Source organism: Pan troglodytes, chromosome 21, assembly GCF_028858775.2.
Source record: "Pan troglodytes isolate AG18354 chromosome 21, NHGRI_mPanTro3-v2.0_pri, whole genome shotgun sequence".
NCBI lineage: Eukaryota > Metazoa > Chordata > Mammalia > Primates > Hominidae > Pan > Pan troglodytes.
Window position 1 is genome coordinate 43,053,549 of NC_072419.2, and position 17,324 is coordinate 43,070,872.

The 17,324-nt window shown below is 49.1% G+C and overlaps 1 protein-coding gene across 1 annotated transcript in view; it reads right to left on the reverse strand.

Moving 5' to 3' along the window:
• MTCL2 (microtubule crosslinking factor 2) overlaps positions 1–17,324 on the reverse strand; it is an 86,850-nt gene that overhangs the window by 30,183 nt on the left and 39,343 nt on the right. The window contains exons 4-8 of the mRNA XM_009437174.4: positions 9,770–9,832; positions 7,480–8,661; positions 5,074–5,214; positions 2,365–2,490; positions 898–1,128 (exon numbers count right to left, since the gene is read on the reverse strand). Coding sequence (XP_009435449.2) covers positions 898–1,128; positions 2,365–2,490; positions 5,074–5,214; positions 7,480–8,661; positions 9,770–9,832 — 1,743 coding nt within the window. The remainder of the gene's footprint in view (positions 1–897; positions 1,129–2,364; positions 2,491–5,073; positions 5,215–7,479; positions 8,662–9,769; positions 9,833–17,324) is intronic.

The following is a 17,324-nucleotide window of genomic DNA, read 5'->3' on the forward strand; positions in this document are numbered from 1 at the left end:
TTGGGTCCTTTCTAAGCTTCTTACATTCCCAGAGCTCCGCCCCCACATGTTTCCTGCCACATCCTAATACCACCTGTACTATCACCAGTGTTTTTAAGCCAGCCTACTCCCTCTTGTTAAGTAAACATATCTTTTGGCCAGGCATGGTGGCTCATGCCTGTAATCCCAGCACTTTGGGAGGCCAAGGCAGGTGGATTACTTGAGGTCAGGAGTTTGAGAGACCAGCCTGGCCAACATGGATAAACCCTGTCTTTTTTTTTTTTTTTTTTTTTTTTTTGAGAAGGAGTCTTGCTCTCTCTCCCACTCTGGAGTGCAGTGGCGCAATCTAGGCTCACTGCAAGCTCCGCCTCCTGGGTTCACGCCATTCTCCCGCCTCAGCCTCCCGAGTAGCTGGGACTACAGGCACCCGCCACCACACCTGGCTAATTTTTTGTATTTTTAGTAGAGACGGGGTTTCACCAAGTTAGCCAGGATGGTCTCGGTCTCCTGACCTCGTGATCTACCCGCCTCGGCCTCCCAAAGTGCTGGGATTACAGGTGTGAGCCACCGCACCCAGCCAAGAAACCCTGTCTTTACTTAAAATACAAAAATTAGCTGGGCATGGTGGCATGTGCCTGTAATCCCAGCTACTCAGGAGGCTGAGGCAGGAGAATTGCTTGAACCCGGGAGATGGAGATTGCAGCAGGCTGAGATTGCACCACTGCACTCTAGCCTGGGCTGGAGTGAGACTCCATCTCGGAGAAAAAAAAAAAAAAAGCAACGAATGCAGGAAGGAAGCCTGCATGCTGATGGCAGGTATGTGAGCCTAGGAGTTGTGTCAATACCAGCTGGGCGTCCCTTCCCTGTCCCTCTCTCCCCAGCCCACACTCCCAGTCCCAGTCCCAGGCCCAGTCTTACCTCGAGGAAGTCATCCCCCTCGCTGGGCAAAACCTTGCCCTGCCGCCAGCGCTTGAGGAACCACCTGAGCTTCATGAAGAGCAGCAGGAAGTTGTGCTTGAATTGCTGGGACTCCTGCACCAGCATGTTCTTCTCCTGGCTCCAGAATTTCTGTTCCAGCCTCCGCTGGAGGCTCAGACTCTGCAGCTCAAACTCCCGCCTCAGGAGCGCCCTCTGCTGGTCCTCCTTCAGCTGCCGGGGGACAAGAGCTTGAGCAACCCCAGGGCCCTGTCGTCTCCCCCACCCCTTTCCGGGCCCCTGGACAGGGGCAGGGAGGAAAGTCTGGGTGGTGCCTGTGAGTGATCCCTGCCGGGGATCCCACCACACGTGGCGCAATCTATTCAGATGAGCACTGCCCTCTGCTACTGCAAAAACAGTGACACATCATTGAAGGAGCTGGGATTTGACCCTGGCTCTAAAAAACCATGACATCATATACTGAGCACCTCCTGGGCACCAAATGTCTCACACGAATGCTCACGTTCAATGAGGAACCTGCGAGGGTGAGCGATGATAGCAGGGAGGGGTGACGCATGGAGAGCAAAGGGCGTGCCAGGGTTGAGGACAGCTGATGACTAGGCAACACCCTAGGAAGCAATGCAGTGTCATGCCTAACAGAGGGACCTGGATTAGAAGCCCAGCCCTGCCACACTCTGGATGTGCAACCCTGGGCAGAGCACTCCGGCTCTCTGAGCATCAGTTTCCCCATCTGCAAAATGGTGATAAGGGAGGGCACAAGGATTAAAAGACATAATGGGTAGAAAGTGCATTGGACAGGCCCACCATACAGTAAGGGCTTAACAAATGTTATTCCAGAACTATTATCTTGATTAGAAGCCAGGCCTGATGAGGGCACCATTTCATAAATGGGAAACTGAGGTCCTGAGAGAAAACAGGACTGGCCCCAGGTCCCACAGGCCGCCAATGACAGCCCTGTTACACAACTAATGCACAATGGCAAGGACAATAACATCCCAGCAGGGCACAGGGGCTGAAGACTCAGGTTTCCCTTGACATTCTTTCATTTTTTTTTTTTTTTTTTTTTAGATATCACTCTGTCACCCAGGCTAGAAATGCAGTGGGATGATCTCGGCTCACTGTAACCTCCGCCTCCTGGGTTCAAGCGGTTCTCTTGCCTCAGCCTCCCGAGTAGCTGGGATTACAGGCGTGCTAGTGCACGCCTGGCTAATTTTTGTATTTTTAGTAGAGGCGGGGTTTCCATGTTGGCCAGGCTGGTCTCAAACTCCTGGCCTCAAGTGATCTGCCTGCCTTGGCCTCCCAAAGTGTTGGGATTACGGGCGTGAGCCACCACACCCAGCCTCCCCTGACATTCTTGACTTCAGAGGGCCCATAGATCCTCAAGGCCTCTGCTTCCAGCTCAGAGAGGCTGTAGGAATAGCTGCCTGGAAAGCGCTGGGCACCACGCACCTGGACCATTTTCTGGTTGAAATTGTCGGCCTCCTCCTTTCGTAGCTGCCGCTCCTGGGAGAGCTGCTCTTGCAAGCCCCGGAGGCTGTCGTGGGCCTCAGCCAGCACCAGCTGCAGCTCCTTGATCTGTGGTACAGACAGGGGACACAGATAATGAGGAGGGAGAGAGAGGAAGAAGTGGATAGAAATTGTGATCTAAGGATGACAGTGGTAGGGGAACGATGGGATGTTGGACCCAAGCTGTCCAAATACAAATCAGGCAGAATGACTGTCCCCACCTCTGAGGGTCGTCATGATGATTAAATGAAACAGTACATATCAAATCTGGCTTTTGTTACCATTGGAACTTGTTCTTTTCTCTCTGAAATTTATCTTAATAAGGTACTGGGAAAACTAAGTTTGATTCACAAAGATGTTCATTGTTTCATTGTTTATAATTGCAATATTTTAGAAACAACTTAGATACTAAATGATGGGACTTAAAAGATGCTTAATGGATCTATACATATGTAACAATCCATTCAGTGGTACCCTTAAGGACAGTGTCCTTTATTGTATGTATGTTATTATGTTATACTACAACAGAAAGTAGAAAAACAAAACCAAAAACGCTATAGACCTCCATAAAAAAACATACAAAGGACATGGACACACACAATAAATGTAACCAGTGGGAACTATGTGAAGATCTTCTGACCTCCAACCTTCACCCACCCTCCCCTCCTTCTCTCTCTCCCTCCCTCTCTCTCTCTCTCTCTTTCAACGGAGTTTCGCCAGCTTTGAGCGCGATCTTGGCTCACTGCAACCTCTGCCTCCCAGGTTCAAGCGATTATCCTGCCTCAGCCTCTCAATTAACTGGGATTACAGGCACCCGCCACCACGCCTGGCTAATTTTTATATATTTTTGATAGAGACAGGATTTTGCCATGTTGCCCAGGCTCATCTCGAACTCCTAGGCTTAAGCAATCTGCCCACCTGGGCCTCCCAAAGTGCTGAAATTACAGGTGTGAGTCACCGTGCCTGGCCCCAGAACTCCTACATAAAACCTTCCTAGGCATGGCAAATGTCCCTCTGTGAGAAAGTAAACATTCATTATATGGTCAATAATATGATGATTTGGCAGTGGAAGGCACAGTGACTTGAGGTATATCTTCTATATCTGTTTTGCATTAAAAATTTTTGCAGGGCTACATACTGTCTGCTGTCCCTGGTTTCCTCCCTGAACTCAGTGGTCAACCGCACTGGGCAATTGTCACTACTCAATAAAGAGTGGCTGAATGAAACAAATAATTGAATGTGTGCAGGAAATCACTTTTTCTACAGGTAAGCCTATAGAATAGGCCTATTTCCTGGCAGGGCACGGTGGCTCACGCCTGTAATACCAGCACTTTGGAAGGCTGAGACGGGAAGATCACTTGAGCCCCAGAGTTTGAGACCAGCCTAGGTGACATGACAAAACCCTGTCTCTACTAAAAATACGAAAATTAGCTGGGCATGGTGGCGCACGCCTACAGTCCCACCTAACTGGGAGGGCTGAGGCACAAGATTCGCTTGAACTCAGGAAATGGAGGTTACAGTGAGCCAAGATCACACCACTGCACTCCAGACTGGGCAACAGAGTGAGACTCAGTCTAAAAAAAAAAAAAACAAAAAAAAGAATAGGCCTATTTCCTTTTCTTAGAAAATGACAACTAAGTTATCTCAGTTTTTTCTCTTTTTGCCATGGCTTCCAGGAAGCTCACTTAGAGAGTCTGATCCATCAGCTTCAAGTGAGCTTCTCCTTCCCACATAGTCATGGGCTGACCTTCCTGGGACTACAGAGTTGTCTTCCAAGAGATGCTCAGAAAGGTGCTCAGGCTGGAAAATACATAGGACTCTGCAAGGTTCAGGGTTTCAGGGATACTCCACCCAGTCCGTAGGAGCCTTTTCCTGCTTCAGGCTCATTATGAAGAGCAAGGAGAAGCTCAGCAGGCTTAGAAGGGGCTCAGAACTACCCAGAATTCCCTGAGGATCAAAGAATCCTAGCAATTCGATAACTACCATTCACTCTAACCCTCCCGTTACAGATGGGGAAGCTGTGGCCAGAAGGTAGAAACCTGTCCAAGGTCACACAGGAACACTGGTAGAACTGAGACTTGAACTCAGGTCCCCTGAGTCCCAGAGATGTGTCATTATCATCATAATCCTCCTCCTCCTCCTCCTCATCCTCACCCAATGTGGACCATGCCTTAAGCTATGGCTTTTCATGTATTTAATCCTTTCAACAACCCTGTGAGGCACCTTCATTTTACATGTGAGAAAACTGAGAATCAGAGAGGTAAAATGACTTATCCAAGATCTCACAGCCAGAATAGAGTGGATCCACAATTGAAACCCAAACTGCCTGACTATAGAGACTGCTGCCTTCCTGCTACATACATGAGTAGTTCCATTAAATTACATAAATTGTTAAATTCCCAGTGGAATTTAGTACAGAAGAAAAAATAATTTATGCAGATGAGTTTATAAGTTTCCTTGGATCAGGCCATGAGAATGTCCCAAACTTCCTTATTTCCCTTCTGGCCTTGGCTGCCAGGAAGCCTGGAACCAAATGGAATGCCCCAAACCCATATCCTCACCAGCTAAGTGATATATGGACCACTCTGCTTTTGACAGGGCTCAGTCACTCTCCTCCTACCCAATCCCATGCTCGCTCAGGCCTAGACCCACCTCAGAGGCATAGGAATCATTGTCTTCAGCTCGGTAAGGCCTGAAGCTCCGGCTGGGGTCGGGCTTAGAGTCCAAGTCACCAGTGCGGAAAGCCTCTCGGATCCTGGGCTCCCATTCCGGCAGGTCCCTGAAGTCAGGTGGCTGCACCCAGAGGCACAGGCAGAACAAACCAAAGATCACCATGGGGAGGGGCCCGAGGGGTGCCAGAAACACCCACCCCAGGCCTCTGCGCTCCCTAAGAGGCTTGAACCACCCACCTGAGGGCTGGGACCCTGGTAGATTCACCTCTGCAACCCAGACCCAGCCCCGGCTGGGGGCACTGCTGCCGTTTAATGAATGTTTGCTGAAAGGATGAATGAGTAGGTAAGTGCGAAGTGATTTTCTGAATGTGTGCCTTGTGCACAAACCTTTTGAGTCAGCCCAAACTGTCCTATCACATGGGTGACCTCTGTTCATCCCTCTTTCAAGAAGAACCAAAAGGGAGATAACATAGAGCAGTCTATGGGCACAGTGGCATGTGCCTGTAATTCCATCTACAATTTGAGGCTACAGCGAGCTGTGATCATACCATTGCCCTCCAGCGTGGGCAACAGAGCAAGACTGTTTCTTAAAAAAAAAAAAAAAAAAAAAGGCAATGTGCTTGCTTAAAAAAGCAAAATGAAACCGGATCAACAGGTCTTAAGTTAAAGAAATTATGGCACATATCCACTGTATAGTTGTTAAAAAGAAAGTGCTAAATCTCAGAAGGGCACGATGGCTCACACCTGCAATCCCAACACTTTGGGAGGCCGATGCAGGTGGATCACCTGAGGTCAGGAGTTCAAGACCAGCCTGGCCAACATCGTGAAACCCCATCTCTATTAAAAATACAAAAATTAGCCAGGTGTGGTGGGGCATGCCTCTAATTCCAGCTACCCAGGAGACGGAGACAGGAGAATTGTAATTTCAGCTACCAGGAAGGCGGAGACAGGAGGCGGAGGTTGCAGTGAGCTGAGATCGTGCCACCGCACTCCAGCCTGGGCGACAGAGTAAGACTCTGTCTCAAAAAAAAAAAAAAAAGATAAAAGAAAAAAAGAAAGTGCTAAATCGCTCTCTTTCCCTGGAAATGAAAAATTTCCTGCCATTGCTCTGAGGATGAAGATCAAACCTCCTGCATGCTCAGTGCAGTCCAGCTTCACATTGTCTCTTCACTCAGTGTCCTGGACACACCACGCTCCTTCCGCCTCTGATCTGAGCTGTGTCTTTGCACAGGTTATTTGCTCTGCTGAAAACACTGTTCCCCCAGCCATCCATCCCTCTGACCTCTGGTCAGATCAGAGGCCTTCCCTCAGCGTAGGGTCTAGGTCAAGTTCCTTGTTCATAAAACCATGTACGCTTCCTTCAGATTCCTCTCTCAGTGTCTAATTGCACATTCACTGACATGATATTTTGGGTGACTCTGCCCCACTTAGATGATAAGGACCATGAGAGGGGGAATCATATCTGTTTTTGCTAATCATGACATCTTCAGCAGTGAGCACAAAAACTGTGTGAACAACAGACAAGGCATCATAAATTAACAAACTGATACATTGCGTTAAAAATATAAGTTGTGTAGTAACAATAGATATAAAGCAATCTGGGTGGAAAAACAAATATATGATAGATGTGTAGAGAAGGATTTAGAAGGACAAGCTGCAAGGATGAAATATTCTAGATCCACTCTACTAGACACACACAAATACTGAACATTTAAAATGTGACTATTAGGCCACACACAGTGGCTCACACCTATAGTCCTAGCACTTTGGGAGGCTGAGGCTGGTGGATCACTTAAGCTCAGGAGTTCAAGACCAGCCTGGGCAATATGGCAAGATTCCATCTCTACAAAAAAATTTAAAAATTATGGCCAGGCACAGTGGCTCACACCTGTAATCCCAGAACTTTGGGAGACAAAGGCGGTCAGATCACTTGAAGTCAGGAGTTCGAGACCAGCCTGGCCAACATGGTGAAACCCCATCTCTACTAAAAATACAAAAATTAGCCAGGCATGATGGAGGGTGCCTGTAATCCTGGCTACTTGGGAGGCTAAGAGAGGAGAATCGCTTGAACCTGGGAGTTGGAGGTTACAGTGAGCCGAGATTGCGCCACTGCATTCCAGCCTGGGTGACAGAGCGAGACTCTGTCTCAAAAAAAATAAAAAATAAATAAAAATTAGCTGGGTGTGGTGGTGCTCACTTGTAGTCCCAGGTACTCAGGAGAGTGAGGGGGGACAATGGCTAGAGCCCAGGATATCGAGGCTGCAGTGAGCTGAGATTGCACCACTGCACTTCAGCCTGGCCAGCGGGGAGAGACCCTATCTCAAGAAAAACAAAACAAAACAAAGGAAAAAAATAAATAATAGGATCTGTGCATGAGGCACCTTACCTGAAAGTCTGAGCCAAGGTCTTTTGCCAGAAGAATCTCCTTAGAGAGCCCCTGGGAGCCCAAGGGGGGCAGTGATGAGAAGGACTCCTGCTGTTCCTTGACAGAGCACCCAAGGACTGCATCTGCTTTCCGCGTGAAGGCATTCAGCTCCTGCTGCAGCACGCTCAGGCGCACCAGGATGGCATGGATGAGCTTGGTGTCCCTGGGGCCCTCGCTGTTGTCGGGGGCCTCATGCAGCCGGAAGTCAGCACACTCGTTGTCCAGACACAGCCGGAGGCCAGCCGTGAAGCCATTGGCATCAGCCACCAGGACATCGATGGCCTTACTGACCAGGGCGGCCTGCTCTCTCAGCCCAGGCAGCACCTCGGCCTCCCTGGCTCTGCAGAGTCGGACCTCATGGGACTCGTGTGTCTCGCCCAGGGGAGCAGGCACACACTGGGCAGAGTCCCCGGCCTCGGCGTCCGTCTCCAGCATGGGCCGCGTACTCTGGCAGGAGGCGAGGTCACAGCGCTGGAGGTTGGAGAGGAGCACGCGGTTCTCGTACTGCAGCTTCTTGACCTTGCCGCTGAGCTCGCCGATCTGCAGCTTGGCGGCCGCCAGCTCCTCCTGCGAAGGTTCGCTGAGCACAGAGCAACTGTCCTCCGACAGCGCCACGTCCAGCTCGTGCTCCGAGCGGAACTTGGCCAGCTCGTTCAGCAGCAGCTTATTCTGGTCCTCGAGCTCGGCAGAGGAGCGCCGCAGCAGCTCGGCCTCCTCTTCGACAAACTGCAGGTGTCGCCGCAGCTCTGCCAAGCTCTCCCCGCACTCTCCGCCACCCAGCGCGGAGAAGGCCAGGCGTGCCTCAGGACCCCCACAGCCACCTCCATGATCCTTCATGTCGTCCATCTCGGCCCGCAGGCCTCGGTTCTCCACCTCCAGCTCCACGATGCGGCGGCTCAGCAGGTTGGCTTCCTCCTCCACCAGCTTCAGGTGCACCTTCAGCTCGGTCTCCCGCGAGTGGGGGGCATCGGCCAGCTCCTCGGCTGACAGCGCGCTGTCCAGGTCCCCATAGAGCGAGCGGTACTTCAGCAGCTCCTCCTTCATGCTGTCATTCTCCTTGGCAAGCTTAGTGAGCTTCTTGCACATGAGGGCTGACTCCTCCTTTGCAAAGTGCAACTGGCACTTCAGGTCTGCACTGTCCTCCTGGGACCACAGAGACAGACACAACCCAGGAAGGTTAGTGCTGGGAGGCTCAGTACCGGCCATGGCATTTTGGGGAGCACTAACTATGTGCTGGGAACACAGGGATGAATCAGACACAGCCAGACCCTCAAGGAGCTAAGGGTCCGGGGGAGACGCAGAGGGGTAGATGTTGAAATGACAGCAAGGATGGGGCGCCACACATAGCCTGGGACAGGAGCAGGTGACATACTGATGAGCAACTGCTGCCACTACAGTTTCATCAGTAAAATGGGGCGGTACCATTACCTCCCTCCCAGAGCCACAGAGGGGATTAAATGAGCTAAGGATGAAAAGGGCCTGGCACTCTGACAATCCCATACCACTAGGAGCTAACGGTATGTGGCCTTTGCTGCATATAGTCCTTCATCCAATTCTTCCAATGAACCCCCAAGACAGGGATAGATAGGAAATGGAGCCCAGAAACTCAAAATGACTCGCTCCAATCACATGGCAGTCAAGTGGCAGAGCCAAGATTCAAGCCTGGGTCTCCAACTCTAGACCTTTGGATTTGACTGTAGTGCTGCTTGCTAAGTTCCTGGCTGGGGTGGGGAGCGAGCGTCTAAGCATCTAAGAACCATGGGCTCAGGATGTGGTTTTGGGAAATAAAGTGGGCAGTGAAACTAAGAAAATGAGCAAGGGGGCCGGGCGCAGTGGCTCACACCTGTAATCCCAGAACTTTGGGAGGCCGAGGCAGGTGGATTGCTTGAGGCCAGGAGTTCAAGACCAGCCTGGTCAAGACGGTGAAACCCTGTCTCTACTAAAAATACAAAAATTAGCCAGGTGTGGTGGTGCGCGCCTGTAGTCCCAGCTACTCGGGAGGCTGAGGCATGAAAATTGCTTGAACCTGGGAGGTAGAGGTTGCAGTGAGCTGAGATTGTGCCACTGCACTGCAGCCTGGGCAAGAGAGTGCGACTCCGTCTCAAAAAAAAAAAAAAAGAAAAGAAAAGAAAAAAAAAAAAAAGAAAATGAGCAAGGGGAGGACAGGGCAGAATCTGGGATCCCCAGGCCACTCAGAGTCAGGCTCAGGCCTTCAGAATAAAACCTTCCTACGGGGGCTGCTGGGAATTACCTGCACCGAAGTCTTCTTATCGGCCTTCCCCAGGGAGCGGGTTCCTCTTTTCTTCAAGGAATGCTGAAGTGAGATTTAATTAAAAAAAAAAAAAAAAAGTCAGGACTGAAAGCTCACAGAATGATGCACATGCAGAGAGCTGTCACAGTGCCCAGGGTCCAGGGAGGGCCCCAGTCCCCAGGCCACCCCACCCTGATGGCACTGACTGTTGAGTAAGAGGAGCCCTCCAGATCACCCAGTGAGCAGCAATGGGAGATAGGCCAGAAGCATTGGAGAAGATGATTCTAAAAACACCTGCTCAGGGCTCCTCCCCTCCAGCCTGCTCCCATGTGTGACCCAGTTGGCCTCGGCGAAGACTTGGAAAGCTGTGTTTCTGTTCTCATTTGTCTTTCATCAAAGGATTTCCTGAGCACCTATCAAGCGCCAGGTAGGTAGGTGTAGAGAACACAGCAGTGAACCAGGGAGGATGTTGTGGTGCTTTGCCCAGATTCCCCTTCGGAACTGAGACACTCATTACCAGAGCTGAGACCTCAAAGCTGAGTACCTCTCCCAGCGACAGCCATTGGTTGAGGGGAACCACCTTGTCCAAGGGCAGGTGCTATCCGTGGATGGAGCCCACATCCAGGGACGGGTCCATGACCCCTTGCCTCAGCTCTACAGGGAGGGCCATCCTAGCTCCAGAGCTCCCCATGGGATCGCCTGAGATCACTGGTGTAATTCAGCTTCCAGCTCTGCCTCACTCCCTGTGGTGTTGTTCCCAAGGAGACTCTTCCATAAACCTCTGCATGCAAATCTCCATCTCAGAGAAAATCCTGTCTTCATGAAACTGACATCTAGTGGGAACTGTAATTCAGAATGAATACTAATGGATAAAATGAATATGGAGGCTGGATGTGGTAGTTCATGCCTGTAATCCCAACACTTTGGGAGGCCAAGACAGGAGGATTGCCTGAGGCCAAGAGTTTGAGGCCAGCCTGGCCAACATAGCAAGACCCTGTCTCAAAGAACAAACAACAACAATAAAATGAATATAACAAATCGTAATTACACATGAGGCTTAGAAATGGTCATAAGAGAGACTGATGGCAAACAGTGATTCAAAAATCCAGAAGCTGGTCCGGCATAGTGGCTCATGCCTGTAATCCCAGTACTTTGGGAGGCTGAGGTGAGAGGATTGCTTGCATTGAGGAGTTTGAGACTAGCCTGGGCAACATAGCAAGACTCCACCTCAAAAAAATAAGATGTTTAAAATCCAGAAGCAATAGGGGAAAAAATAGATACATTTGATTATACAAGCAAATTCTGCATGGAAATAAAAACACCTTAAGAAAAGTAAAAACATAAATGACAAACTCTGAAAAAATATCTGCAATGTACAACACCAACAAAGGGTTGATATCCTAAATATGGAAAGAGTTTCACAAACAGAGCATTAAAAGGCCAGCAGACCTGTAGGAAAATAGGCTAGAGATATGAAAAACAGTTCACAGGAAAAGAAAGGCAAATGGATCATGGCACATGAAGACATCAAGGCACATGAAGATATTCAACCCCACTCCTGTTAGATAAATGCAAATTAAAATTACACTGAGATACCGTTTCTCACCTATCAGATTGGCAAAAATCCAAATATCTGACGACATAGTCTATTGGTGAAGCTATGGAGAAACAAAAAGGTTCATAAATTGCTGGCAAGAATGCCAAATGGCACAAGCCCTACAGAGGGAATTGGAGGAAATGTTACAGTAACAATTACTGAAATTTCTCAATGTTTAAAGAAGTCATTCAATTAGATGCACGATTCTTTTGAGCGCTTCCTCCCAAGAGAGGAGGGGTGATTCATGGTGGTGGTGTATGTATAAAACCATGCTTAGGTTGTTTTGACTTTTCAAGGTGGGCTGGTATATTTTTGAAAATGGCCCCAGGTGATTTGGATACATGCTTGCTCCATCCCCCACCTCTCACACCCCATCCCTGAAAGTGACAGCCACTGATCTAATCTGAGTCCCATTTTTCTGAAACCAAGACAGAGGGGCAGGGACTTGTCCAAGGTCTCACAGTACACCCACAGCTGACCTGCGACCAGTTCTTGACATAGCTCTTGACCGAATTCCAAAGAGTTGGTAGAAGAAAATGTGTCTTCTCTGATGAGGGCCAGAGTGTAGCTAGCACAGTGGTTCTCAACCTGGTACACATCAGAATTACTCAAAAAAAAAAAAAAAAGAAAAAATACTGGTGGTCTGAGACATCGGTATTTTTCAAATGCTTTCAGGTGATTCTGAAGTGCAGGTCGGATCCTCTGTGCCAGGCAAGGAGAGCTCCAGATGGACTCCTAAGTACAGAATATCTTAGAGCCCAATCAAATCCTAAAGAGACCTTTTGAAATGCAAATGAGGCAGGGAGGCAGAGGCTGATATTTCAGACGCTGGGTGCCAAGAGCCAGGAGCCAGTATTTGAGAAGTGCTGACCTGGGAGCTTTCAAAAGCTGGAAGGGAAGAGGAGGAAACAGGGCTATGGGTCAGAAAACGAGTCCTTCCACAAGAGCCAGGAGGCAGCAGACAAGGGCAGCCAGTGGGGCCCTGGACGGGGCACACAGAAGCAGACCCCCGTATAGCATGCAAGGGGGGGCTGTGGGCTCAGACCATCAGGCTATGGAAGGATCTAGGCCCACCTATTACAAGCTGAGTGGGAAGGGCTGTGGCCTCAGCTGGGAGTTGAACTCTGGGGCCCTTGCAACGCTGAGTTTATGATCCCTGGGTGAACCCTTTCCTCTCCCTGAAATTCTATTTTCTCATTTATAACACTGGGCCATGGATTAGGTGACCAGAGCCCCACCAATGACTGCAGACTCCCTGGAGGAAGGAAGTGAAGTGACAGAGAGGAGAGCCAGGGGTCTGCAGAGGTACCAAGGGGTCAGGCATCACATGTGAATGAATGAGATCACCTAAAGCCATTCAAAGTACTAAGGGATCATGAGATTCACTGACATGGTAAAGTCTCTCAGACAGTCTGTTAAGGGAAAGAAGTAACCAGCAAAACAAAACCTATAATCCAAATATGTCCACCAACTTTAGAATGGATTAAAAAAATGTGGTCTATCCACACAACAGAATATTTACTCAGCCACAGAAAGAAGAAAGAAATGGCTGGGTGTGGTGGCTCATGCCTGTAATTCCAGCTTTTGGGGAGGCTGAGGCAGTTGGATCACCTGAGGCCAGGAGTTTGAGACCAGCCTGGCCAACACAGTGAAACCCTGTCTCTACTAAAAATACAAAAATTAGCCAGGTGTGGTGGCAGGCACCTGTAATCCCAGCTACTAGGGAGACTGGGGCAGGAGAATCGGTTGAACCCATGAGGCAGTGGTTGCAGTGAGCCGAGATCACACCACTGCACTCCAGCCTGGGCAAAAGAGTAAGACTCTGTCTCAAAAAAAAAAAAAAAAAAAAAAAAGAGTTTAAAAATATATAGAACCTGCATTGTATGAGACTAGAGAAAGACCTGGAAAGATACAAAGCAAACTGCTGATGCTGGGTCAGGCTGAGGAGTAGAATTGAAGGAGGCAGTTAGGGAAGGCTTTCTTCTTTAATTTATGGGTTTTATTATTTCTATTATTTTTGAATAGATAACAAAGTCGCATGGTTCAACATTCAAAAAGGACATAAAAGAATACAGTGAACCCAGTCACCCAGTTATCCCGCCCCAAGGCAACCAACGTAACCAGAGCACTGCAGCTTGTCCTTGGAGGTATGCTAGGCATGCATCTGTGTGCTTTTCTAATGATATTTTTGCTTCACTGAGTTTATATTACTTTTTTAGATTAAAAAATGCATATTCTGGGTGGATGCGGTGGCTCACGCCTATAATCCCAGCACTTTGGGAGGCCGAGGTGGGTGGATCACCTGAGGTCGGGAGTTCAAGACCAGCCTAACCAACATGGAGAAACCCCGTCTCTACTAAAAATACAAAAAAAAAAATTAGCCGGGCATGGTGGTGCATGCCTGTAATCCCAGCTACTCGGGAGGCTGAGGCAGGAGGATCACTTGAACCCAGGAGGCAGAGGTTGCAGTGAGCCGAGATCACACCACTGCACTGTAGCCTGGGCAACAAGAGAGAAACTCTGTCTCAAAAACAAGAACAAAAACAAAACAAACAAAATGCATATTCTTAGCCGGGTGTTGTGGCATGTGTCTGTAGTCCTAGCTACTTGGGAGGCTGAGGTGGGAGAATTGCTTGAGCCCACGAGGTGGAGGTTACACTGAGCCAAGATCACGTCCCTGCACTCCAGCCTGGGCAACAGAGCCAGACCTTGTCTCCAAAAAAGAAAAAAAGCATATTCACGTTTACATTTAAATACACATATATGTATACATAGAAAAACTTATTGGAAGTATATGCACCTCTCCATCCACACAGAAATTCCCTATGGCTTATTCGAATCTTCTAATCTTTTTCTGCTAAGCACATACTACTACCTGCTGGGGGGAAGGGAAAAGTCATTATAAAAGGTTTTTAAAATATACTTTCCCCAAGAAGTCACCAAACACCTTTCCAGCAGGCAGAGAAAAGGTGTGAATGAGCTGAGTGGCTTGAATCTCACCAGAAAGCAGGGTTGGGGGCAGAGGAGACGAGTTCCACCCTTTTCTGGTAGGACCTGACACTTCCCCCACCTTATCTAAGCCATGTGGGCTCCCACACAGCCCTGCCATTCTGGAGGGAAAACAAGGCGGGCTCAGAGTGCACAAAGACCTTCCTCCCCTCTGCACGGCAGCAGCTGGCCAGGCGGCTGGGGGGCTGCACCCCACAAGAAAGCCAGGGCCTGTCAGAGCCCCTTTGTGGAGCCCCCAAGGATGAAGCCAGTCTCTGCCCAAGAGGCAGATGTTCTGGCTCTGGGCCTTGGGAGGGCAGGACAAGGCAGGGCGGTGCCTAGGCCTCAGCAGGAATGCAGCCACAAGGCCTGGGGACATGCCCAGCCCTGAGGACAAACTCTGTGGCCTGGCATGCAACAGGGGCTTCCCCACTCGCCAGCAACTCACAAGGCCATCTTTGAGCAGCCAGTGTGGTACCTCTAAGCATCTCCCTGTCTACAGGCTTCTAGGAGGAGCCTGAGCTATGTCCTCCCTTGTCTTTCCTTCAGCCCAGGAGAGAGCTGCCTGAGCACAGCTCTGGAGGGGCCTCTGCACTCAAACACCTTCCTGCCCCACTTTGGCCAAGAAACAAAGGCCAACCTTCCAAGGAACAAAATGAATCTTCTGCCAAAACAGCAGGGCAGATTTTCACCAAATCTGGAGGAGATGTTTGGAAGGGTCTCACTGAAAGCACAGACTGTGCTTCAGGTACAAAATTTACTCTAGATTCTTTTTTTTTTTTTTTTTTGAGACAGGGTCTCACTCTGTCGCCCAGGCTGGAGTGCAGTGGCATGATCTCGGCTCACTGCAACCTCCGCCTCCCAGGTTCAAGCAATTCTCATGCCTCAGCCTCCTGAGTAGCCGAGACTACAGGTGTGCACCACCATATCTGGCTAATTTTTTGTATTTTTTGTAGAAACGGGATTTTGCCATGTTGCCCAGGCTGGTCTCGAACTCCTGAACCCAAGTGATCCACCCGCCTTGACCTCCCAAAGTGTTGGGATTACAGGCGTGAGCCACTGTGCCCGGCCTACTGTAGATTCTAGAAGGAACCTGGGGTTGGGGGTGCACCTCAAAGATTTAGGCATTCATTCTTCCTCCTGAGTGGCTGAAATGGCCACAGAGAGAGGCCATGTGGCTCTTGATTAGGGAGAGATCACTTGGGGGAGAAAACAAAGAGTGTTTTAAACATTGGCCCCAAATCAAATGTCACAAGGACAGATGGAGCCAACTGCACGTGAAGATTGGCAACGTAGCTGCTCCTTTCCCGGGCAACTGGCAGCTCTAGACACAGAGCTCCTTGCCAGAGGAAGCAGAAATGTATTTATTTAACTAAGACAAATGCTTCTCCAGACCCGCAGCCCTCACGGTGGTTGTGACACTAATGAAAATAATAAGTCCTTAGTCTGTGTTAAGCACTTTACTTGCTTGTCTTGTTTAATTTTCACAAACACCTCTGAGAAGTAGGGATAATATTCCAATTTTATAAACAAACTAGGCTGGGTACGATGGCTCATGCCTGTAATCCCAGCACTTTGGGAAGCTGAGAAGGGCAGATAGCTTGAGCCCAGGAGTTTGAGACCAGCCTGGGCAACATAGTGAGAGACCCCATCTCTTTCAAAAATACGAAATTAGCCAGGTGTGGTGGCGTGCGCCTATAGTCCCAACAACTTGGGATGCTGAGGCAGGAGGATCTCTTGAGCCCGGAAGTTTGAGGCTGCAATGAGCCATGATCGTGCCACTACACTCTAGCCTGAGTGACACAACAAGACTCTTGTCTCCCCCAAAAATAATAATAAAATAAATAAACTAAGTGCTAGAGCAGTTATATCATTTCTGCAAGGTTACAGTCACTTGCAAGTAAGTGCCAAGTCTGGAAAAAAGGCAGAACCGGGCTTTGAACTATCAGCCCCTTCCTAGCCCACCAGGTAGGAATTCCGGATGAGAAGGCTGTGCCAGGGAAGGAAGCAGTCACAGGAGTGGGCAGCCTCTTCCAGGTTTCTGAAGACACAACAGGGTCCTAGGAAAGCAAGGGTGGGGCAAGGAGCGTAGGGGCAACACCAGAAGAGTCAGTGCGGGTTTGAGAGATGTGGAGTCCTGGGTTTGAATCCCATCTTTGTCTTTCCCCAGTCACGTCTACATCCTGCGGTTCTACTCCCTGGGATCTACACAAGAGAACTAACACAGAATCTCAGAAACGTGCACATGAATGTTCCCAGCAGCATTATTCATAGTAGCCAAAACAACCCAGATAAATGGACAAATCTAATGTGGTCATATACCCACACAATGGATGATTACTCAGCCATAAAGAGGAATGAGGTCCTGCTACATTCTTCAACATGGATGGATAAACCTTGAAAACCTGATGCTAAGTAAAAGAGGCCAGTCACCAAAGACTCCATTTGGATGAAGCATCCAGAACAGGCAAATCCAGAGACAGAAAGCGGATGAGTGGTTGCTGGGGGCAAGAGGGAAAGGGGGAGTGGGGAGTGACTGTTCACAGGCATGAGGTTACTTTTTGGGGCCATGGAAATGTTCTGGAATTAGATAATGGTGACGCTACAAAACATCATGAATATACTAAAAATCACTAAATTGTACACTTTTATTTTTTGTTGTTTTTATTTTAATTTTTTTTTTTCAGACAGGGTCTCGCTCTGTCACCCAGGCTGGAGTACACTGGCGTGATCTTGGCTCACTGCAACCTCTGTTTCCCAGGCTCAAGCAATTCTCCCACCTCAGCCTCTTGGGTAGCTGGAACCACAGGCTTGTGTCATCAGGTCCAGCTAATTTTTTAAATTTTTGTAGAGACAAGGGTCTCAATATATTGCCCAGGCTGGTCTCAATCTCCTGGGCTCAAGCAATCCTGCTGCCTCAGCCTCCCAAAGTGCTGTGTCTGGTCTGAATTGTACACTTTTTTTTTTTTT